The following is a 23,604-nucleotide window of genomic DNA, read 5'->3' as shown; positions in this document are numbered from 1 at the left end:
TATCCAGTTGCTTGAGTACTTGTTGGTGTATCTTATTACCTGGATATACTAGTAACCTACAATGACGTATTTCTTGTCGTGGGTTTTGTTGTAGATCTTCCCGACAGCGCAGGAGACCACAGCCCCGGAGACAGGTCAGGAGAAGGGCCAGCTATACTGGGCGAAAGGTACGGGGTTTGGGACGGGGTCAACAACCTCAGGCTGGGACGTGGAGCAGGCACTGACTCGTCAGCGTATGGAGGAAGAACATGTTACCTGTCTGCTACAGGTTTGTTTGTTTGTTTGTTTGTACCTTTATTTAGACTCAAACATAGTGCTCCATTTGGCCATTAGGGCGGCTTTTTGTGGAGGTCGAGTTTGGAGGGGTCTGGGGTATATCACCAGCCCCATATTCTAATGACACATTACTAGGGCTTGGTATCAGTACAGCGTACCGGTACAAAACCGTTTTTTCTTATTGGACCGGTCCAGAAAAACTAGACCTGAAAAAATTAGGTGGACCGGATGTTGGACCGATTAGAAAATTAACAGATTATTTTATCAGGCATTCACACGTTTTGGCGCTTGCAGGTGGAAGAAAATAACAAGAGTGAAGTAGAGTAGAGTTTGTAGTAATTTCTACCAAGTGGTACAGGTGCAGTTAGCGTTGTAGGATTTTAAAACGCCAGTGTAAGTCTAATACTCCACCAAACAGATTTCTTTGTAGTAAAATGGACCATTGGTATGAGTCATACTGCATCAGGTCCAGGTTCAGGTCCGGACCTGGACCTGATCCTTAAGACCTGAACCGGACCTGGACCTGAATTTTCTGTACCGGTACCCACCCCTACACATTACCAGTTTTGTTGCTCTTTTAATACCACTATGTCCAATGCTCCAGGTCCTTGCCAGCTACATCAACCCTGGAGGAAACGTCCCAGAGGAGGATGGAGAGGAGGGAGGACAGGTGGAGATGTTGTCTGTACAGCAGACTGCCCTCCCCACCATCATCCCAGAGTTACTCAGTCACTCCTGTCTCATCCCAGCTCTCTCGTCCTACCTCCGCAATGACTCAGGTAGGACCAATTTACCTTGCTGTTGTGCATAACCTGTGACACAGTTCTGCATTGTTTCTGTTATAAAACAATGCATATAGAATACAACGCGGGCTGTTCCATATCGCCCGAGGTACGGCCCAACCAGGGGTACGTTATTTATATCATGCCAACCAGAGGAAACTCAAGTTTGTCGCAAAAAGAGCAAAAGACATTACATCAATGCACAGCGCGTCAATGTCAATTCGAACAAAAGAACCAGGCAAACAGTTGAACATCTGTTTGAACTTTCGACAGTTGCGCACTAAAGTGAGTACCAATCTCTCAAATTGAAGTATGGAGCTCCAGGCTGTACGGAAAAATAACGTAAAGATGGCTCGGTTATGATATGAATGACACTGTTGGTTATTTGCTATTTAGACATACAACATACAGGGAATTGCATGTATTATTGACTCAAAGATTTCCACTGGTAATATTGCCCTTGAGTCTGTTAGGAAGATAGCCTTGGTCCAGCCAGGGTGACATATATGTGTTTTTTTGTTATCTAATGCTGGACAAGTGCAATGCATTGTCTGCAAAGCTTTGACTCTCTGTCACAGAGTCTAATCTAGATAAGTTGGAGTCAGTTCCATCAATAACTGCTCTGCCTGGTGTCCTGTAGGGCTGTGCTATCTCCAGCAGTGCACATGCCCTTTTCTTTCAGTAGGTGCTCTTCAGAGAGGAAAAGTGGATATTATAGTCATGGTGTTCTTGTATTTGTCAACTGTAAGATTCTTGTTGGCTTTCCCCCTGGTACTGCATTGTTTCCATTGTACAAGACTTAGTGTAACATAGGATTCATTGGTGTGATAATGGTTAATATATCTTCAAGCCTGCAATGGTGGCTCTTGCAGTGTAAGGTGAACACAGGATTAAGTCACAGCATATGTATGGAAAGGACAGCTACATAACAAACTTTCCGGCACTTGGGATATAGCATTTCCCTTGCGCTACAAAACATTAACTCGTAACTCAAACAAAATGAGCCAATTGACTCATTTGCATCAACTTTGTCTTGACTTTGTTTTACCTCTGTGTCCTATTGGACAATCCAAAAATTGTCTACAGCTCCGTTCTTTGCCTATCAATTCATAGTTAGGGTATAAATAAAACCAGTTTCTACCAGATCTCTTTAGTGCCACTGATGGAAGATAGTTGATGCTATCTGAAACATCTGACTGTTACTGAAACCATATCCAATTGCTTGAGTAATTGCTTTTTGGCATCTTATTTACTGGATGTGAAACCTTCATCGACATTTGGCTCAGTATCTTTCCATGGTGCTGAAAGTCATGGGGTAGTGTGTTCAACTGGTGTCAATGGAAAGCAGCCACCACATGTAAACTTGATTAGTTCCTGCTAAAGAACAGGCCCTAATGTTTGATGAAACCTTCCTCTATTTCAAGTTCCTGATAACACTGCACTCATCAATCAGTGTAAAGGCCCTTTTATCATGATGTGCAGTAAGTTACCTGAAGTATTCGTTTGTTCCCTCTGCATGTCTAGACTCCGGAATGTCCAGCAACTTTTCATCACTTAAGTGCTACGAGCTTTTTGAACATGGGCCAATTCTTGGGACTGTCTCCATTTTGTCTGCAGCTTTATCAAGTGTGGAGTAATAGCATCTAGGTTTGATTCTACAGTACTTTGTTGTCTGCCAGAGTGTGGCACTTCATAGGAGTTGTTATCTTTCCTTGGTATTTGCTGGGAATTCTCTTGAATGTTACAAAATGTGGTAGATTTGTACATGTTGGTGTTCTCGCAATCCGAAGTGTTGAAAATTAAGATGAAGGGAAAGTTATGCTTAAGTCGGAAATTGCTATGATCAAGATGAATGCTGTTTTGGGGAGTAGCGTTCTCCTGAGAACTGAAAATACCATTGCAAATGCCACGAAAACTTTGATGAATATGGACTCTTAACAACCGCATTGATCTAAGGTGGTGCTCCAATTAGTTTTCAATAGTTTTTACATTGTATTTCTGTCTCACAGTAATTGGGACCACATCTCATAGCAGAATAATTACCACATATATTGGACAAGGCTTTAGACATAACAGATGGCCAGTCTTGGAGTAAGTGACAGGAAGCTTTTGTATGTGCAGCATGGTCAAAAGGCTGGTTGGGGATAAAAGCAAGCCTCTTAGATGTGGTGCGCTTTCAGCATTTCATCCTTCTAGTTTATTCAACAGTTTCATGCTGAATGTACCACAAAAAAACAAGATTTGTTCATATTTTTGTCTCTCCTTTGTCTCAGGAACAGCTCTGATAAGAAACTATGACATTTTGTTTACATAACTGTATTTAGTCTCTCCAGTCACTCAAACAACTAAGATTTAAAAAAAAGTTATCAAATGAAATCTGGTAAAAAATAGTAGAGTAGAAATGTATTATTTTAGATATAGCACAGTAAGGACAATGAAGATATCGAAACATTAGACACAGTTCATGTTGCATTTGTCATGAACTGTATGTCAGTTTAGGCCACGCCTATTTTTTAGCTCCGATCATGTCCCGAACACCTCCCGACCAGTAAATGACTTACTCCCGACTGTGTCCCAAATGCTAACTAACCTATCACCAACCATCCCGACCTCTAGCCGCAGACTGCCGAACCACTCCTGACTGATCACCAACCAATTGCCGACCCTTTTTCGACTTGAAATAGACATAATCAGCGATTTTCAAAAGAGTGCTCATTTTCGTTTTTAATCAAGAGTCGGGAGCCAAATGACAGTTCTGAGTCTGACAGACATGTAAGTCATGTGGAGAATGTTTCAAGGCAGCTCTAAAGGCCAAAGGGGTTTTGATCAACATTTTCCTTTCTGGTAATAGGTTTATTTCATTACCTTTGTTACATTGAGATGAAGGATTGAAGGGGATTAATGAGTCCAATGATTGCTAGAGTTAATGAGATTGATCTATTCTGTTGTGCAAATCAATCTAGGTCATCTGCAGCACTTCTTCTCAATTCACCACATTAACACTTTCCGCCTCCATTACATCAACACAGGATCTCCAATACTGACACCAGTACTTTTTACTCTCTCATACATGCATGTACTAGCATCAGTCTTTTTGTCTAGGCCAGGTACATGCACATGTATGGCATGCTAGTGTGGCTTGTGCTCTCATCCATTTTTCTTGGGAACATTTTCTTATGTGCACAGTTCAAGTTGTCTTACTTTAAACTGGCAATCTAGTTGAATATGTATGAATTTATTTCATGATTAATTATCATCTATGATCTATTTTTTTGGAAATTTAAGAAATTTACAATTAACTTGATTGTAATTACGTTGTGTAACAGTGTGTTTTATAGTGTATACCGTCTACATGATCTGCTTTAACTTGTTGCTTGAGAGATAGATCTTCATTGCTGTCAAGGTATTAGCCTTAATTACAGTCTTGATGGATGGGAAAGACTCCTGATTGCTGATCTTTCATCAAGATAAATGCAACCGCAGATCTGTTATGACACTATGACTTAAGTCGTGATACTTGCACCTATGAAAAGTGCCAAGATTTAACAGTCTTTGGCACTCTTAGAATATGATTTTGATTATGATTTTGTGCTTTTTTTTTCATTGCGTATTATCACTCGGTAGAAGCCACAGTAAAGAGTTACATGGTATTTCGATTATGTAAGGATTCCTGAATTACATGCAGTACAATAGGTTGTTATAGATTTTAGTTGAGGTTGTTCAGTCAGCAAGATGTTTCACTAAACATTGATTAGATCATAAATGTTACCCAAGTTTCTGCACTTAGGAACCTGATGGTGTGTTTTACGATCAGTTCATCACACTTTCATTTTGTTCGATGTGCTGTTTGTTGGCTCAAGGTCAGAGTCATTTCCACAGCTTTTTCTTGTTTGAGATACAATCGGGACCTGCCAAAATCGGTCGTTATAGGCCGATGGTCGTCTTACGGACGTGGTCGCTTATACAAGTTTCACTGTAAATGTAGTCTGTGTAACACAAACTCTGCTGTCCAGGGCTGTAACTGGCCCCTCCCCGCAGATGTTTGGCGGGCTGCTATAAGCGAGATTTAATCAGGCTAAGATACATGTAGTTCTAGAGCTTAAAATGGACTTTGCAGTGTCTGAAAGGAACTTTTACATGTAAATCGAACATTTTGTTTATATGTGTGAAGTGCAAGGTACTTTGCTGTTTGGTAGTCGACGAACAGCTTTTTGGAAATGAATGAGGTGTCTTGCAAATGATTGTTATCATTTGTCAGTATAGTGTCCCTGTGTCCTGTAAAGCAATTTCTGGGGATTGGAGAATCTTCCCTGATGGCAAAAGTTTCAAAAATCTATACAAAAGTGCTGTAAACACATATTTCATGCACCACTAATGCTGTTTGTCCCTCTGTATCATGCAGACTCTTTGATAGTCATCTAGCCAACAGAAAATGCTTGAGGACATTTTGCGCAGCATTGTACCATAAATTTTCCCATGGTTTCCATTTATGATATCGACATATTGATCAGGCATACATGCAGCTAGGGATGTGTTTTCACACGTCGTGTATGTTGGGCAAAAAATTTTCATTACAGATTGTTTTCATTGACAAAGAGTAAAACACTCTTGATGTCTTGATATAAAAATCATGAGCATTCTTGCTAGCACACAGTGTAGATGCCCTTTTTCTTAGTCATGGAAAACATTTGAAAGCGCATTCATCTTTATAAACACCGAAAGAGCTGCAGTGACCTTGTGTGGAAGAGATGCACTTAAAAGATAATCCTGTTCACCATTAATGACACCATTTGTATCATTAAAAATGAACTCAAGATCGAAATAAAAGGGATCATGATTTATGCTATCAGTCAGGACAGTAAAACATGCCAAGATAAAGACATTGAAGGTGGGTTAATGGGTGCTGTAACTAGATAAAAACAATGTGAGCAGAAGAACTGATGGCATAGCATCATGTTCTGTGTCCTCCTCGACCCTGTGTTGTACCATGAGTGCCCTCTCTCCACATCAACAATCCCATTAACCGGCAGCACTGCAGTTTTATAGGCAGCATTGGCTTTAATGTGCTGCTTTGTTCTTGACCCAGGATGGAAATGCACTTTTCAAAGCCTTTACACAGGGTCATTACAAGAACACGAGGCATTGCACTTATGATCGTTATGTCATAAATCTCAGCAGAACTTGTCATATCAAATGTGTGTACAACTGCACTGAAGGTTCAAGGTCAATATGAAAGGTTAGAAATTGTCTCAGATATTTTGCTATTAGGCTTCTCTCATTAGTCACATGTACTAGTTTCACAATGTCAAGACCTCTTCCAGTTGCATCATAAGTGCACCTACGACTAACATGAGTTTTGATCAGGCTTTGATTTTGTAAGTTGGCCATGTGTTGCAAAACTTATATATCTGTCAGTCTGCTAGAGGATCTCTGTAAATGGAAAGGCCATTCAGAATGTTAATGACTTCCATTTTGCCACATACTGACATGTTAGCTAACGGCTATGTATATTGATTTAAGCAGAAACTGCATTTTAGAAAATACCTCATTGTGAAATGATAAGAACTTGTACAAAGTGTTGGTAAATTTTAGCTGCTTCAAAAAAGGAATATATTTTCTCAAAAGTTCATATGTGGAAAACGTACATGTGAAACGTGGTACATGTACAGAATGAGAAAGAAGTAAAAGGGAATGAACTTTTCAAACTGCTGTTGGCAACCATAGTGACAGTTTCTGTTGTGCAGTCAGGTCTCACACAAGAGTGTAGTATCTTAGATGTTATCAGTGTTAAAGTTATGGTAGTGTCAAAAGACATCGACTTCCCATACATAGTTGATAAAAGATTCATAAGACTTGAAAAATGATATGTCGGTACCTGTTGATTGCATTGATTTTGATCATTGGCAAACCAGAATAGAGTAATGCTGATTAGGTGGCTTTGGGAGCTGGTCAAACCAGTTCAACTTCAAGCCACTTCCTCCTGACACCTGCTGTAATTTAGTGTAAACAACTCAAAGTTGGATAGCATTTTGTAGCAGTGTTATCCCGTATATTCCCATTGAACCTGGGCATATTTGCGCTGCATTTTCCTCCCTTGCTGCACACATACCGGTTTGTTTTGATCCAGTTCTGCCTAGATGATAAGTCTAAAATTATGACAAGTTTAGAATTGCTTTCCGTCTTACCCAAACAAATCTGCATACTTTGCTAAGTCTTGCATTTAATTGGCTTGAAAAAGAAAATACTCCCACAGTATGTTTTCTGAAGTTTAATGGCTCTTCCTTCCAGAATATCTTCTCTACTTTTAGTTTATGTGCTCAGCATCCATACATATTTTTTACTGACCCAGGCTGGGCTCATATCATTCTTGATTTTCCTGACAATGTACTGTGAGAAACAGTTGCCTGATGGCGTTTTGCCAGAAAATCACTTACCTTGAAGCATGGCCATGTGCATTGGTAAATGTTCCATGGTTGTATTAGATAATGTGTGACTTATTGCACTGAAGTGATCTGTGGCTGGAAGGTGCTACAAATCTTCTCCCTATTCTACATCAGGCTGTAGCCCTGCCAATCTTGCTGTTGTCACTCACATCTTAAGTGTCCTGAATTCATAGGCTGGCCATTCAAGGGACGAGCGCCAACCGCACCGGAAAATTGATAACTGGCTTAAGAATAGCGCGGTGGCATTGGGCGTAGAAGTTACATGCATTAATAGGAGGTTGTGCATATTTCATGTAGTTTGGGACTTTATTGCTATTGACCTGCTCAGTCAGCTATTGGATTGGGAAGGTTGCCCAAACAGGTAAATATGCAGTTGAGGTACTCCGTGTGGAAGACATTTCATTGTCTTCACTGTCATTGTTTTGGACTCGAGTCGAAGTTGCTGGTTTCTTGACTTTTTGCATGAATATGACTAAATTCAGATGATAATACAAACAGATTTCAGTGCATGATACAGTTATGAATATCATATTTTGCACATGTTGTGTAAAAGTTGCAGTCTCGAGTGGAAAAGGATCATCTTAGGTCAGTGGACACATTATTGCAGTGTTTTCCATGTGCATTGAGCCTACTGGCCCAAACACTCCTCCGTGCACACCCTCTCTTAAATCTTTTACCAGTGGTTTGACAGACTGTGGTAGGCACTGTAAATTGTATGTTGTATATGGGGAGATGGTATTATCATTGTTATGTAAGTTTGTTGTGGGCTGTGGCTGTGTAGTAGCAACTGGATGCTATTGAAAATTTACAAAACCTTTTTTTGTCTTCAGCTATCACTGGTAGTATTTCAAAGTTCTAATCAAAATAGTCAACTGCATGCAAGTCTACAGGAGAGAATTGCCCGTGGAGGAGGTCCCAGCGAAAGCGAATTGTGAGACTTTGATTGCCTTTGATCAAAGGCAACATCAACTATCATAATTCCACCTGGTGCCATGATACCGCCACCTCAAAAAACGGTTAGTATAGAGGTCTTCCCAAGATTGTCTTGAACACCGAATGTTAAATATCCTAAATGTAATACAATTCAGATATTTAGGTGTTGAAGACAATCTTGAGAAGGCCATATAACAATGTTTTTTGAGAATTGGTGGAATTATGCGAATGTATGTTACATTGTATGAAGCAACGTGTGCACACTATAATGTTTAAGAAACACAAATATTATTGCATATCATATGTCTGTCCCAGGTGCTGAAATGGAAGCTGCTGTTGTGTTCATGGCATTAGTTTTTGTCCCAAGTTAATTTCTTGGACTCAATCCTTGTGCTTAACGGTGAGCAGCAGAAGCCTGATCAAATACTTGCCACGTCATGCCCCACGTCATGCGTCTGGTTAGTGTCTAGATGGAAAAGTAATAAGGACTTGACTTCAATAAGCTGCAGCTTTACATGCATGCATGATAATGCAGCTTTACATGTAGCTGTAACTTTGCACTATTTTTTTTAGGTCTTTGTTTCCTAAAATCTTTCAGCAATCTTCCTGCTTTGTGATGCCCATACCCTTGCATGTAGCTAAATTTTTTTTAAATGTTATACATTAAACATGCCTGGGCTTCTGTGGTGTTTTGGCTCGTGTAGGAGCCTCCATCTTTCTCGGCATGAGTAATGCCTTTCTTACGTTGTAAGGATATAATGCTGGCTAAAAATACAGCATTGTTGGAGTGCCTTTCCTTGTCCCTGGAGTCTTGGAGCCTGTGCTGCAATAAATCACTAGTAATCAAGTTTGACAACTCTGGGCCCAGTGCATTAGCTAAGGCCTATCAACAACAGGAAAGTAAAAGTCCCCTCAGGCACCCCTACTGCACATCTATCTGGATCAGTTCTCTCACACAAGGCTTTAGTACGGAACCTGTTGGTCCTGTGCTTTATGAAAAACACGGGCACACCTGCCCAGCAATAATATGTTAGAAGAAGATTTATGTCAGCATACTTATCATTTTTCTCGGAACTCTTGAGGCGAGATTGCGTGAGATTCATAGTCTCAGAGAGTTGGCACTCTTTGTGGAGATGAAAACTTGATTAGCGTTTCTGAATTACTGTACACGTTGAAGCTTTATTAGTTTTTGCAGCAAATAAGCCTTACTTATCACTTAGTGATTAGGGAATGCAAGAACAATTTTTGGTAGAACTGGATGATTACAGAGTACTGTATTTGCAATTTTATGTGCTTCCGGTAGAGGCAGATAATATAGCATGCACATTATAAATGTCATAATTGGGATATTTATTATGCCATTTCCATTTCCTACTGAATCCAGCAGTAGGCTTTGAGGTAAGAGGTCACAGCTCATCTTACATAACCCAGTAATGTACAAGACTCCTTCCTGGATAAACACTGTGTACTGAATCATATACATTTTGTACAGTTGACAGGAATATTTCCAAAGAAATGTCCAAAGCCCCACCACCACAACACACACATGATGTATTGCCTTCTGCACTTCTTGAGAAACCCTGATCTTATATAGTTATATAGTTATGGAATGGAATTCTCCATTCTGTTCAAGATACTGTAGGTTTCACCAATCTCGCTTATCATAATGCTTATTTGTAGCCCCCTATTGCATTGTTTCAGGTTAGAATTTATTGCAATTGAGACTTGATGTAGTTGAAAGGACAGTTATAAGGATGAAGGTGGTGACATACATCTGTTTTGAAAAATGGCCATGTTTCTGGAACATGCTAGGATTCTGCATTGTGTCTGTTCATGAGCTCTGTCTTTTCTCCAGTGGACCTTTGCATGTCAGATATTCGTGAGGTCCTATCCCCAGGGGCTACATGCAGGCCTGCTGGTATCACTGACTAGGTTCCAAACACAGCAGACCTAGAGACTACAAAATTAATGATATGTACCAGCCTGCTATCCAAACATGTTATACCCGCCGTGTCTCTTTCATCCTCTTTGCTGGTACTAGTATCCAAACCTATTATACTGTCTTTTTTTCATCCTCTTTGCAAATAGCAGAGTACAAAAGAGGCTGGGTACACATGTAGGTGTAATAGATTTGGACTCGCGCTAGATATCTACTTCTGCAAGGCAGCATCGATTTGCCTTGCCTTAAACTTGTAACAAAATGTAGGAGGAAATTGAAGGAGTCAGTGACAAATGGGCAAACAAATGCAAAATAATGACGCCGTCTCGTTTAGCCTGTTCCCAATAAGGTCATTCTGAACTGCACAGTCTAAATCACTGGCTTCTTTTTAGATTTAGATAACGTTTAGGTCTTAACTGGAAGTCTGGTCTTACTTTTTTTGGTCAGGAGTACAGTAGAAGCCAGTTAATTGCACAACGGGTTGAGGCACACTTCTGTTAATTAATTGCATGGAATACCAAAATCACAAACCGGTATGGTCCAGCTGGATAACTTTGCATTATTTCACCACCAGGATTATTGCCCGAAATACACTGGCACACAGGGTGTGTAATTAAATGGCTTCTACTGTGTTTTTTTCAGAAATCATTTTGATGACTATACTGGAACACAACAAGCACTATTCACTGATCTCCCCCTTGTCACATGGTGCCATTACTTTAGTTACATGCTGTAGCTGGTGACAATTTTTGTTATAACTTATAAGGTGGGCAGCTAACAATATGGTCTTACTACATGTACAAGACAAGGTGTACATTTCTTCTTGTTGTTTTATTACCGTTTCCAAAATGTAAGTCTAAATTTTATATTGTAATGGAATAAATTCATTTGAAGTCAGCAACTACACAAGAAATTTCATATGTTGAGCTTTATTTTTCTTTTTTTTATAGATCTGTTGTAGACAAGGTAGATGGCCATTACACAGCCAGGGCTCGAAATACCACCTGCATATGCAGGTTAGTGCAGGTAAAATTGGAGCTGTGCAGGTATTTCTGATGTCTACCTGCACCTAACCTGCACTGGTCCATGTGCTGGGTTTTATATATTATATGTCTTATGTTGCAGGTGTATATGGGTTTTTATTAGCTGCATTGACTGTTTCCACCTATAAAATATAAAAGAAAAAATAGCAATGGTTCCTGAACAATTTTAGTACGATCCATACTTCCTAAATTCAGAGTGGTGCAGGTAAAATTTGTCTGGTGCAGGTAACTTTCAATGTTACTTGCACCAGTGTAGGTATGCAGAAAAAAGTATTTTGAGCCCTGACAGCGTATGGTAATTTAGGACATCAGCAGCTATATGTAGGTTAATAAGTTTTTCAAGGCAAAAGTGGAAAAGACCACAGACTCAAGAAAGCAATAATGGCATTTATACAGCAAACATTTCATGATACAGTTTATGTTTTCATCCTCTCAGTGAACATGAACTTGCACCATATAACACAATGCTCATAACATTAAGGCCACTTTTAACATTACAAGGAACTTCCTTGAACAATCATTTATCATGGATGACTGGTTTCCTTATAGCCACTTTGACACATCTTCATTATAATCATTCTGCAGAGACAACTATTCATTACATGTGCCAGAGTTGGACTTGATTGTTAACATATAGTGTAAACAAATGTGTGTGACAAGCATGCTGCACACAAGAGTTACCTAAACACATGCAATTCCAGTCATTCTACTTTTTTGTTGATTTCGTCAGCTTTCAACAGTACGGTGTGAAGAAACACAACGGAAATGGCAGATTTAGGCGATCACCCCACTTTTCAGTTGTACAATATACATTTTGTATCAACATGACTCATTAAGTTGATTAATGAGAGGAGAGGACAACTTGCACCCGGCACAAATTGCCGTCTTATTGATCGAGTTACAAAGACAAATTAACAAGTGGGTGGAGAGAATGTATGATGGCTGTTTCTGTTCAATTTTGTCTTAATTGGACTAGATGAAAGATTTACTTCTACATGTGATATAGTGATGTATGAGACCTTTCTTTTTATCATATGTACTCATAATTGTTCAATTTTAGGCATTTCCAGTATAGGCCTGTACTATACACTGGTATACACTACAGTCTCCATATTGACCTAATGCGCACATACTTCTAATCAAACATCATTTCTTGTCAGACACAAACTTCATTTTGTTTTAGCATTCTCATCTCATTGCTGGCAGAATGGCCTTATATGGACAAGCGTAGTGACTTCTTGATTGACCCCTAAGGATTAAGATCTGGAAGCAGGTTGTTTTTGAGTCTCTGTCTGTGCTTTGATGATTGGTGATCAGGTCTCAAAATACTTCCTGCATATGCAGGTTAGTGCAGGTAAAATTGGAGCTGTGCAGGTATTTCTGGTATCTACCTGCACCTAAGCTGTACTGGTCCATGTACTGGGTTTTATTGTTATTAGCTGCATTGACTGTTACCACCTATAAAGTGTAAAAGAAAAAATGGTTCCTGAACAATTTTAGTACGACCCATACCTCCTATATTCAGAGTGGTGCAGCCTATATTCAGAGTGGTGCAGGTAAACTTTGTCTGGTGCAGGTAATTTTCAATGTTACCTGCACCAGTGCAGGTATGCAGAAAAAAGTATTTCGAGCCCTGGTGATGTACTATGTGTCAGTAATGTTATAGTGATTGGTTTGAGACATGTCCCAAGATTGATTAGTATACCAGTAAATCACGTCTGTGTATTATTAATTCATCAGCTTCCCAAACATATCTGATCTGTGATCTGACCAGAAATCAGATGCACAGGATGGCGTTTTGGCAAAATGTCCAGCAGTGTCATATTCAGTAACAAATGAGAAGTCTGCAATTAGTCTAAAAGTTTCATAGACCAGTCTGTTATACCCACATGAACATGCCAGAACTTTTCTTTTTTATGAAACTGTTTTCTATATATGCTAGATACTAATGTGCATGTAATATAAAATTGGTATGTGTTTTTACAGTAAAATGGTATAGTCTATCATTCACAGCAGAGCATGTTGATCTTGATAGCTGGCAGGGATCTTATCTATTTGCCCAAATTGAAAGCAAGGTTTATTGACTTTCTGTGGCACTAATTGTAGAGGAGAGTTGGCATACAAATAAGCCTAGCACCTAAAATAACAGTCAACCTTATGCTAATCAGATTGGAAAGTCACATCATCCTCAGAAATTGTGTTAGATACTACTAGTAAGTGAATCCATTTGAGGATAGGAAAAAGTGTGCCAACAGATGCCTGGTCAGCTGAGATTAACATATTTTTGTCAGAAAATTGAAGACTGATCACAAGTCACGGATCAATACAATATAATCCTCCTACCACTGAGCCTTTGTACTGTTCCATTTCATGATCACGTCAATCTGCTCTAGTAATTGATTGTGATGTTTCACAGAAAGACATTCAGTTAAGAAAAGTAATTTTAGGAAGCCTTTAAATCGTTTTGAATACATTGACTTGGATTTATTCATCATGAAAGTCAGAAGGCCATTAATTTTTCTAATTAAAGGATACATGGTTCAGTTAGTTAGAAGTCTGAGCAGGGCACAGACTATTCAGGCATTCTTCCGACTGTCGATAGCTTTTCCCAGGTACTATGTTGAATGGTCTCACTCTCACTCGGAGAGTAATTGGTTTGCAGCTTTACAGTATATTGTGATATTAGTACGTTTTATGACTGATGCTCAGTGTCAGTGGGTGGTCTTGATTTTCTGTTACAACATAATCATGATCACTCCTAACTTCTACCATTGCAAAGTCTATATCAGTTTGGCCCTATACAGATATAGATTCCGAGATGTCTAGATGGTGATGTTTTAAGAATGTTAGTTCTCTAGAGTAAAGGTGTTCAATTTCATGGAAACTGGATCCGATTGCTAGTCTAGACGTGCTGGATGAAGTTTCTGGCTTGTAGGATAGATAAGCTGGATGTGCTGAGAGCCAATAGTGATGAATATTATAACCAAAAGTATGAACCACTTATCTTAGCTGGCTCACTAACTTTTAGCTTCCCCCTTTGACCAGACAGACAACTGGCACTGATGAATGTGCATGACCTTGTTTATACGAGATAACATTGAAGACCTGACTGATGAAGACTAGCTACTCGAGAACATTGTCTCGTCTTATTGTTACAGTTTTAGTCTAAGTAAGTTTTGCACGAAGCCTACGAGGGAAACAATAAGTCACTTTCAGTACTAGTCAGAGATCTTGAATATGAGACAACCACACAATAAACAACTTCATTTCTCTCTGACAATGAAACAAATTTGTTCATTGCATGACGTTTCTTGTCTCATTCTCAAGTTACATGTACTTCACTGCAAGTAATGATTCCCTTCCAAACACAACTGTTGAGTTCTCAACATCTAGTAACATCCCCGGACTAGAATTCGGTCTCTAAGCCAACTTTTCAATTTTTCCTATAGGCAGAGGTACAGCAATTACATATGCACACATATAGATACATGTACCACCCAGTCACCAGGGATGTAAATGGCATTCTGTATTGTGCATTACCATGTACTGATGCCAGTCCAGAGGAAGAGCTTTTCTCCTTTCCTTGCCACTGTGTTCTCAGTAGACCACACACTGCCTTTGTTGGTTAGTAGAGAGGTGCTGGAGTGGGCAGGAACTAGTTGGATGATGTATAGGGTGTGTTCATAAGTGCCTCTTGCCCTCCTCATGATTCCTAATGTGCAACAGTACACGGGAGACTCCTCTCCGGGCCCACCGGTCCTATCAGTGTGTATCGCTATTGATTCCTGACACTGGAAGGTGTGCAAATCACCTTCCGAGCTCTGCTCCCGCGGTAAATCCCAAATTTCCAGGTGTTGTAGTCCCCCTGGAGGAGCAGAGGTATCAGGAAGATCAGATCTGGATGTTCTGTTGCGGCTAGCGTAATAATAACAGTGCAGTGCAGCTTTTCCTACCCACATCGTTCTGTCTAAGGCCTCTCAAAAATCAGCGTGACAAATGAAAGTCTGGACGGTTGAAGAGCTCGTCTGGTTTCTAGCTGTACATGGTAGTCCACAGGTACACTACTATGACAACTAGAATGTTCCCTACGGTGCCCAGGAGTGCCATCCAAATCCACCACGGCGTGGGCTTCCTCTCGTCCTTCTTGGCGGACCCGACCGGCTCGTCCCATTTACTCATGGTGGGTCCGTCGTCGGCCATCACACGGTACTTCCTGTGGACAGAGAGACAACAAAACAGTCAGTGCACGGAGCCTCTCCATAGTCCTGTGGACAGAGAGACAGAACAGTCAGTGCATGGAGCCTCTCCATAGCCCTGTAGCTGCAGGAGGGGCTTCACAGTAAATGCACTGAGTCAACCTTGATCCTTATGCTGCAGGGGGGCTTCACAGTAAATGCACTGAGTCAACCTTGATCCTTATGAATGATGTGTGACTGGGATGGTGGTGGTATATGATGCAGTACCAGGCCTACCTAAATCCAGCAGCAGGGGATGCATCATGTGAGAGGGACTGATAAAGTGACCATCTGACTAGTGCATGTAACAGGAGTGCTTACATTACAACAAGTGAAGAAAGTCAGCCCCATCATTAATGCATGTACCTTTTCAGTAGGTAACAACATAAGTGGCAATCCAGCCCCAGGGGACCCGTGTCCTGGGGGTCTGTGTGACGATAGTAGTACTTACCTGGGATTCAGCTTATGTCAACAAATAAAGCCATCAAACATGCCTTTTGATTGCATCACCACGCACTATTATCTATTTTTTTTTAAACTTTCAGGTTTCCAATAAATGTCTTCTCTGCTGTTTAGACATGCTTGTGGAAAGCATACATGTAAAACATCTTTCAAATGCATGTAATATGTGCTATACCAAGAAACACATTCATAAGTACTATGTTTCTTTTCTTAGGTAGAATCCATACGTAGATTGTAATAATCTTCAGCCTGCTTCATTCAGAATCAGATAGAGTCAGAGTCAGTGTTGATAATGGACATATTTGACTGATTCAATTTTGCAGTGCAATCCAACCGTAGTAACATGTAGACAGGTCATGGTAATCTCAAAGCATTTTATATGTCACACACCTCTCTCTCATAACCAGAGTAAGTTGAATCATTCCCCTGGGGCTAATCCACGGTACAATGGGAAATTTTGATGTCAACGAACTATACAATGTCAATGCACTTGTGCAGACTTGTCTAGTAATGAATTTCTGCAGCACGATGCTTCCAGATCAATATCAAACACATCCAGCACAGTAATACAACAAGACCGTGAGTTACCTGTGTGTCCAGTTACAGTCCTTAAGGGAGTCAAATACACACAGTAATGAGCAGATCTGTCACCATTAGCGTCAGGAGCACCACACACGAAACCCTCCCGTACCAAATGGCTCCTGACAATGCTTAACTTTCCTCATGCCACCGTCGGCCTGCCAAGCCAACCAGCCTGCATGCGGAGTCCTGTTGTAGCCACAATCCCAGCCAATAATCAAGTCAACTCCTATCAATTTGACATCTTGATTCCTGCCCTTACGCGGGAGCTAATGTTGTCGCCTTCCCATCAGGCCGTGACATGCTGCTCCAGGTCTTATCTACAGCAGTGCCGGTGCAAAGCTGTGTTTTGGACACTCCGTCATCTCCTTTTGTCTGTCACTCCATATTTTCTGGGCGATTTTCAACCAGCATTAGTGCCCCATTGGCAAGTAACCTTTACATCCCCAAGTCAAGGCTTGTTGCCTACCACTGGCCTATCTGTTGCCACCAGATGGAAAAGTCCTTTAAAGGAGTAAGAATCTAGAGTTGTACAGTGTGGTAGATTATCAGCATCAAAGTATACGGAGTGTTGGAATTTTCAACTCTGATGAGAAAATAAATCGCACAAGGCTTTGTTCTTCCTTTTGCAGCCTTCCCTGGGGATCAGTTATTTAGTACTGTACATACATGTAAAAGTCTTCACCAGGAGTCATAATTTTTTAGGTAATCAGGCAATCTAAAAAGTGCTGTTTCATACATCAACTGCACTAGTTAAAAGAATTATGGCCTTTCAAGCAGGTCAAAAAAAGAGGAGGATACAAAAAGAATGTATTGCTGGCCTTCTCTGATTCACAACTCCAACATTCTGCGGCTCCCTCGTGGGACCCATGAGTGATAAGATAAGTAGTTTGATGTGACAGGTCTACTTCATCAGTCGGCCGTAGAAAAGTGCAATATCTCTCAAACTGGATCAAAAGGATAAAGGGATAACGGGACAGTAAAAAGTAGATGCAACCTCTCAGCTCGTCTGTTAGGATAACCAGTCGAAAGATGGCTTTGGCTGCATGGTGTACAGTACATGTATGTCCTCCTACTGTATATTTATTAGGAAGCATTGCAACGTCCTTGATAAAGAACAAGCTGGTGATTTGAATCCCATGAATGCATGCAGCTCTCCTCCTCTGTTTTACAACTAGCCCCAGTATGTTGCTGGAATGTAATGGCTATACTACTGACATTTTAAGGTCAGCAGTCAATTATTCCCCTCCAGATATTAGATAAGGTTGGGCTGTAAACTTTGCCGCCTGTGTTCAAGCCAGCCTGGGCGTATCTCACCCAACAGTGCACGCACATTATGTAATGGCTATTTTTGGAATTGTAAATATTGAGTGGTCATAGTACATGTAAGTATTACCAATTCGTCTAGACATTCAAGACAGCTGCTATGAAAGAGAACTCACTCAAAGGGTCTATCACCATGCCAACTTAGCAGTGAACTTGAAAAGACTGAATCTTTTTCCAGCATAAAGCTTTAATAGTTTTTGCTTTAGAGAATGTGTATACTTGCAGTGACACATCATCTGTCAGTGCCATAAACCTTTGTGTTCAGGCAACATCAGAACATCGAACTAGGTAACTTGGATTCTCAAGACAACTTGCTAGCATCTATCACTATCTTTTCACCCGTTCTTTCAATGTACCTGAACAAGTGTCCATCAGAGATGGCTGATGTAATCAGTCTATTCCACCAAAGTTAGTTGTTTTGTCATATGCATGTGACTTTTCTAGTGCCCCCATTCCTTTCCCAACATTGTTTAAAGTCTGGTAAGATGGAGTAATGAAGTACAGAGTGATTAAGTTAAGGTCTCAAGTGGAAATCCTCTGCTGCCGCTGCTACACTCAATTGTGTGATGTTCTAGATTCATCCTCAGGGACCCATTTGAAACAGACTTTAGCCTTATCTTAAGAATGGACCTCCGTGCAATATGGGCACACTCATTGTGCCTTGTGGCGCCGGCATTGAGGGAAACAAACATAAAAAGGGAGAGATACCAGGGCCTGGTCAAGATATGTAGTCATTGTCAGTATCTTGTCCATCAGGTACTGCTAGAAGTAATTGAATTTACTAAGACTAATGCTGCTGAAGATTGGGTGAGAAGTATTGACAGGTGGGAGGTGATTACAGGGCTTGTCCAGTCCTTTAAAGTCAGGCAAATGAAGAATATTGAAGAGTCTGCTAGGACGTGGTGGAATTATCTATTGGGACTAGTTGCACACTGTCAGATAGTTGAGTTTGTGAATTCTGTTATTGTTTTTACAGAATACCTTGTCACATTTGTCACAATGTAGATAGAGATATTTAGTTTTAGTTTTAGTAACTCAGATATAGTGAAAAGGTGTTATGGTTAAGTTGGACAGGTTGTTAAGTTTTGTGATTGTTTCACACATTTACAAAATAGTATGTCAAATTTTTGAAGTATTGAGAGGGAGCTCTAATGATCTAAGGGTAACTCTATCTGTATTCTGTGTAACAAGCCAGGAGCAATCAAGATATGCAGCACCAATCAAACCTACAGCCACACACCATCTAATTGCATGTCAGACCATTAAACCATTGTGAGAACACTGAAAGCAAGTCTGGCACTAGACCGACTGTTTGGGTATGTAGCTCCACCCTCTGTTCTGACAAGTATAAACTATGATGGATGAGAAGCAAGAAGAAGGGATAAAACTGGTGACAGAGGTGATACGTGGAAATTGATGAAAAGACTGGCATTGAAGGTAGAGGTTGAAGCAATGGCAGCTTGTTATGACAGAATACATGTACACTGGAAGTTATATGGCAGATTGCCATACTATTCCACTTTACACTAAAAAGTAATCAGCCTACCTCTTTTTCCCTCCCAATCAATAAACTGTCTGGCATACTAAAAAGACCAAGTTCTTAAGAAAGTTACTTACTGGTATATTGTCAAGATGATTCAATGCAGCCTAGTCAATCCCAGCTTTATGATCTTTCAAGCACTATTACAGTATATGAGACTAGTAGCATGCTCTACTTTAATATCTGTCCTAGAGTACTCCAAGAGTATCAGGAAATGCCACGAAATGGCAGGATTTGCTATAAAAAAAGATATCTTGTTAACTGTCATCTCCAATGCCCACCCTATCAGTGCAGTCGCATTCTTTCAGTATGCTGTCCATGATGCCGAGTCTCGCTATATCGGAAAATTACCTTGGCATCATACTGTGTGTCAAGAAGGCCCAGTTCTGAAAGGAGCTCTTTCCAATTCTCATCTCAAGCTAGCTATCCCCTGCCAATACAACTGTATCATCTTCAGTATTCACTCCACGAAGGCTCGTTCTGCCGTATCCAGAAAATTACTATGATCTTTGACTTGGCTGCGTCTCACAGTGGTGCGGGTACGTGAAGCTGCTGAGAAGATGAGGTGGAAGAGGATGGTTATCTGATTAGATAGGGAAGCAGGTTGTTTTGTCTGGGCTTTCCACAAGATGAACGAGCTATTCATAATCATTAAGTCCTTGACACGGAAAGGAAAGGTCAAGAAGGAAGCCTCAAGGCAATTTTCCACTCTCCAAGGTCTGAGGGTCTTATCACACTTTCCTTAGACGTTCATGTCAGTCAGAACAAAGAAGACATTTTTGAAAAATAAATTCTTGAATGTGGTCTTTGTTTGGAATTAGTCTTGGAATTTTTGTGTTGTCCTTTTGCATGTGATATTTGCATTCTCCTGCTTCAGGTAGCCTTATAAGAAGATTGCCATGGGGACCAATACTTAATGGCTGGTAGTTCCTTGCAAAAATGACCTATTCATTGATGACTATAAACCTACATTTTGCAGCAGCTTGTAAAAAAATACCTAGGTACATGTTTTATGAGAAACAGTAGAAAAGATTAGTTTAGATATTTCAAAATATTCAGGTTTGCAACTTCTCAACATTTCTGTTGTTACACATGTTATTGCCTTAAAGAAAGAAACGTGTAATGATTAAATTTTAACAAACACAATGCCATATTTCATACCTTTCTTGTCACAGCATTGCTGTCCACATACATGTAGCAGGCAGTACAAGCAGATGTTTCTGGATAAATCTGGTCTTCCATGGACATCCATAATTCATGAGCCTAATGTGACCCATCCTCATATATATCAGGTCATCCACCCACTGGACTGACATGTTTTACATTTCCGGTAGTCTGCATGTGTCCCATTAATCTTCAGGAGAAGCAGGCTAAAGGCACCGACAAGGCTGTATATCTTGCACAATGAACGGCTGACAAATGCCGCAGTAGGACTTTGAAATGGACGGTTTCTTGCTGAGTGAACACAGGCCCTTGTGGCCATGGGAACGTATCTTTTTCCATGTGACAGCTTGACCTTCAAATGCGATCTGAAATGCAACATGGTTCTTACAAGATGTCATCTCAACTAGCTACAATTTTTCCCTCTGTAAGATATCCTGTGTAGTACATTTTGTGTAAAGATATTTTTTAAGAAATCAGTTGGCTGTAGGGTTTTTGTGATATATATGGTTGGATTCAGTGTAGCTGTTTTATTGTAATATTGAAATGTACAACAATTACAGAAATGATAAAAATTTTACAATACTTCTAGAAAAGATGAAATAATTATGTTATTCAGGGTTAAAGTGCTATCTTCAAAGACTCAACCTTGGATGACTTTTAAGGATACATGAAATTTTCTTGTTTTGGAATACAGACACTGAGGTTGTTACTCCTTGATAAGCGATCTTCAGAGCAACAGGTCTTCTTTGTCAGTTTTCTTTTAGGATTGTAAGCTTCCTCAATACTTAAAGAGCTGATCATGAGCTGTTGTGGTGAATTGGAAGGAAGCCTGCCCCTGCCTGAACACTACTGTTGGAGTCACCTGCTAATTGCTAATTTGTGTTTGTCAGTGTCTACCAGCACTCCTGTGTCTTCCTAAGTCTTTGATCCTCTATTATATCCCGGTTTCTCCTGACACCCCTGCTCCAGACCTGACAGCTGAATTTGCCGACAATCCCAGAGACATCAGTAACAATTACAGTTAGATTGCATCCTTTCCACTTCATTTATCGCAGCGCAAAACAAGTTAGCCCGTATTACACTTGGGAGTAGGTATCGGTTTCTTTTACATCCAAGGAGGAGAATTGATATTCCACACCCAAAATATTGATTAGTTCAAGGAAGGTTATAGATAGCAACATACCGAGAATGCTGTAAGAAACGCTACCAAAAGTGATCGGTCCCGTGATGGGGTCGTAAATCAAGTTCTGTAATTTGCGTTTGGCTCCATTAGGAAGGTGACCTTTGTCAGCACAAAGTGCATTATCAATGCACGGTTTCTGATGTTCACGGCCATGTTTGAGTGACTAACCGATTCAGCCAAGGCTAGATGCCCATTTGCACCAACAAACTACAAGCAAGGAATTGGGCTGTGCTGAGAAAGTGTTATGTAAATCCCGAAATGGGGAACTTTCCAAGTGCGTCATCATGAGTTATGAAATAATTGCTCTTCAGGGTGCTGGGCCTCTGGTGGTCCAGCACAATTGCAAATTGAAATATCAATATTAGGTCACTTTATGAATATTCTCTGCACTTACACACATTCCATGTTATAAGTCAACAAACAAAGCATTTGCCAATAGAGCTCACTGTGATTGATGTGTTGCAGATACTACTTTTACACTACTTCAGGACCTGGTAGACATTAGCTTGATGAATCAATATGGGGAAGCGAAGTTCTGTGTCTCCAGCTGCCCTTCAGACGGCAGTGACCTAATTAAAAAGCCTGGCTGGATCATTAAAGTGCGCTGCAGAAAAGTGGCACCTGAGGCAGAAATGAAGCATCCAGTAAATCATCTGTCTTAAGTGTTTTTGTTTATGGAGACTGTAACATCAAGATGCGTGCTTCAGACATTTATGCCTTCATTGACTGCACAGGGATCAATACGCACCAATTCACAGTGAACATTGCTGATTTCATGGCAAAGCAGAATGTTGCCAATATGCTATATGATGCAGAATGATATCTTGAAATGCTGGAAATAAGTAAGCAGTGAGGCACGCAAGAATGGTTTTGCCATTTGTATTCATAGAAGTAGCTGTATCTTCTGGATGAAAACCTCCAAGTTTAATTTTTCCCCTTTAAACGTGCAATATCTCCCAGTCATCCATTTAACATGGCACTCAGTTGGAAAAAAAAAGTTGTTCTCAGGAGGTACAAGAAGGTCTTTTGCTATGGATACTGACTATGGATGCTTCTATATCTTCAGTGATGAGTGTGCGTAAGCACACAATATACATATGTGCATTGTCCCTAGGTTCTGCACTATACAGAGAAAACCATAGAACCTTTACAACCTTAGAAGTACCTATATGTACAAGATAGAAAATGCTTCAGCTACTCACCGTCGTCAGAGTCCCATCATTTCCCAACATTTCCCCATATGAATGACAGCCTTCCATTGTTCCCAGCAATGAAGACACACACATGTGAAAACATGACGGTGCTAATTGCCATGTAGAGACGTACCTGCCAATCTGGACCCACAAGCACACGCTGTTCATTTTCCCACCCCTGGAGGATGATGACTGATCCCGCTCGAGTTGGCCGCCGCCAATATTCACTTGCTAACTCGTTGGTATGCTCTCCCTTCACTCTTCACACACAAGACAACCAGGCCACACCCGCTGCATTTTTATTGAGTGAAATCCCGGCATCTTCCCGGCCCGCCTCATCCAACTCTGCCTACTTGGGTGGAACTATTACATCTACCTGCTCCACTAGCTCAATAATTTGTTTGCAGAAACAGGAAAGCTTGGACCAGAGGCTGACCTTAGCCCCCTGTTATTGAAGTATGATGTGCCCTACCCTGCCATTGCCTAGCTGTCGGGACAGGGGAGAA

The 23,604-nt window shown here is 40.5% G+C and overlaps 1 protein-coding gene across 1 annotated transcript in view; it reads left to right on the top strand.

Moving 5' to 3' along the window:
* LOC118421179 (baculoviral IAP repeat-containing protein 6-like) overlaps nucleotides 1-23,604 on the top strand; it is a 118,213-nt gene that overhangs the window by 63,366 nt on the left and 31,243 nt on the right. The window contains exons 62-63 of the mRNA XM_035828344.1: nucleotides 95-268; nucleotides 881-1,055. Coding sequence (XP_035684237.1) covers nucleotides 95-268; nucleotides 881-1,055 — 349 coding nt within the window. The remainder of the gene's footprint in view (nucleotides 1-94; nucleotides 269-880; nucleotides 1,056-23,604) is intronic.

The sequence above is a fragment of the Branchiostoma floridae genome, chromosome 1 (assembly GCF_000003815.2).
Source record: "Branchiostoma floridae strain S238N-H82 chromosome 1, Bfl_VNyyK, whole genome shotgun sequence".
In the NCBI taxonomy this organism is placed as follows: Eukaryota; Metazoa; Chordata; class Leptocardii; order Amphioxiformes; family Branchiostomatidae; genus Branchiostoma; species Branchiostoma floridae.
The sequence above is the reverse complement of the archived record's forward strand: the minus strand, read 5'-3'. Positions and strand labels throughout refer to the sequence as shown.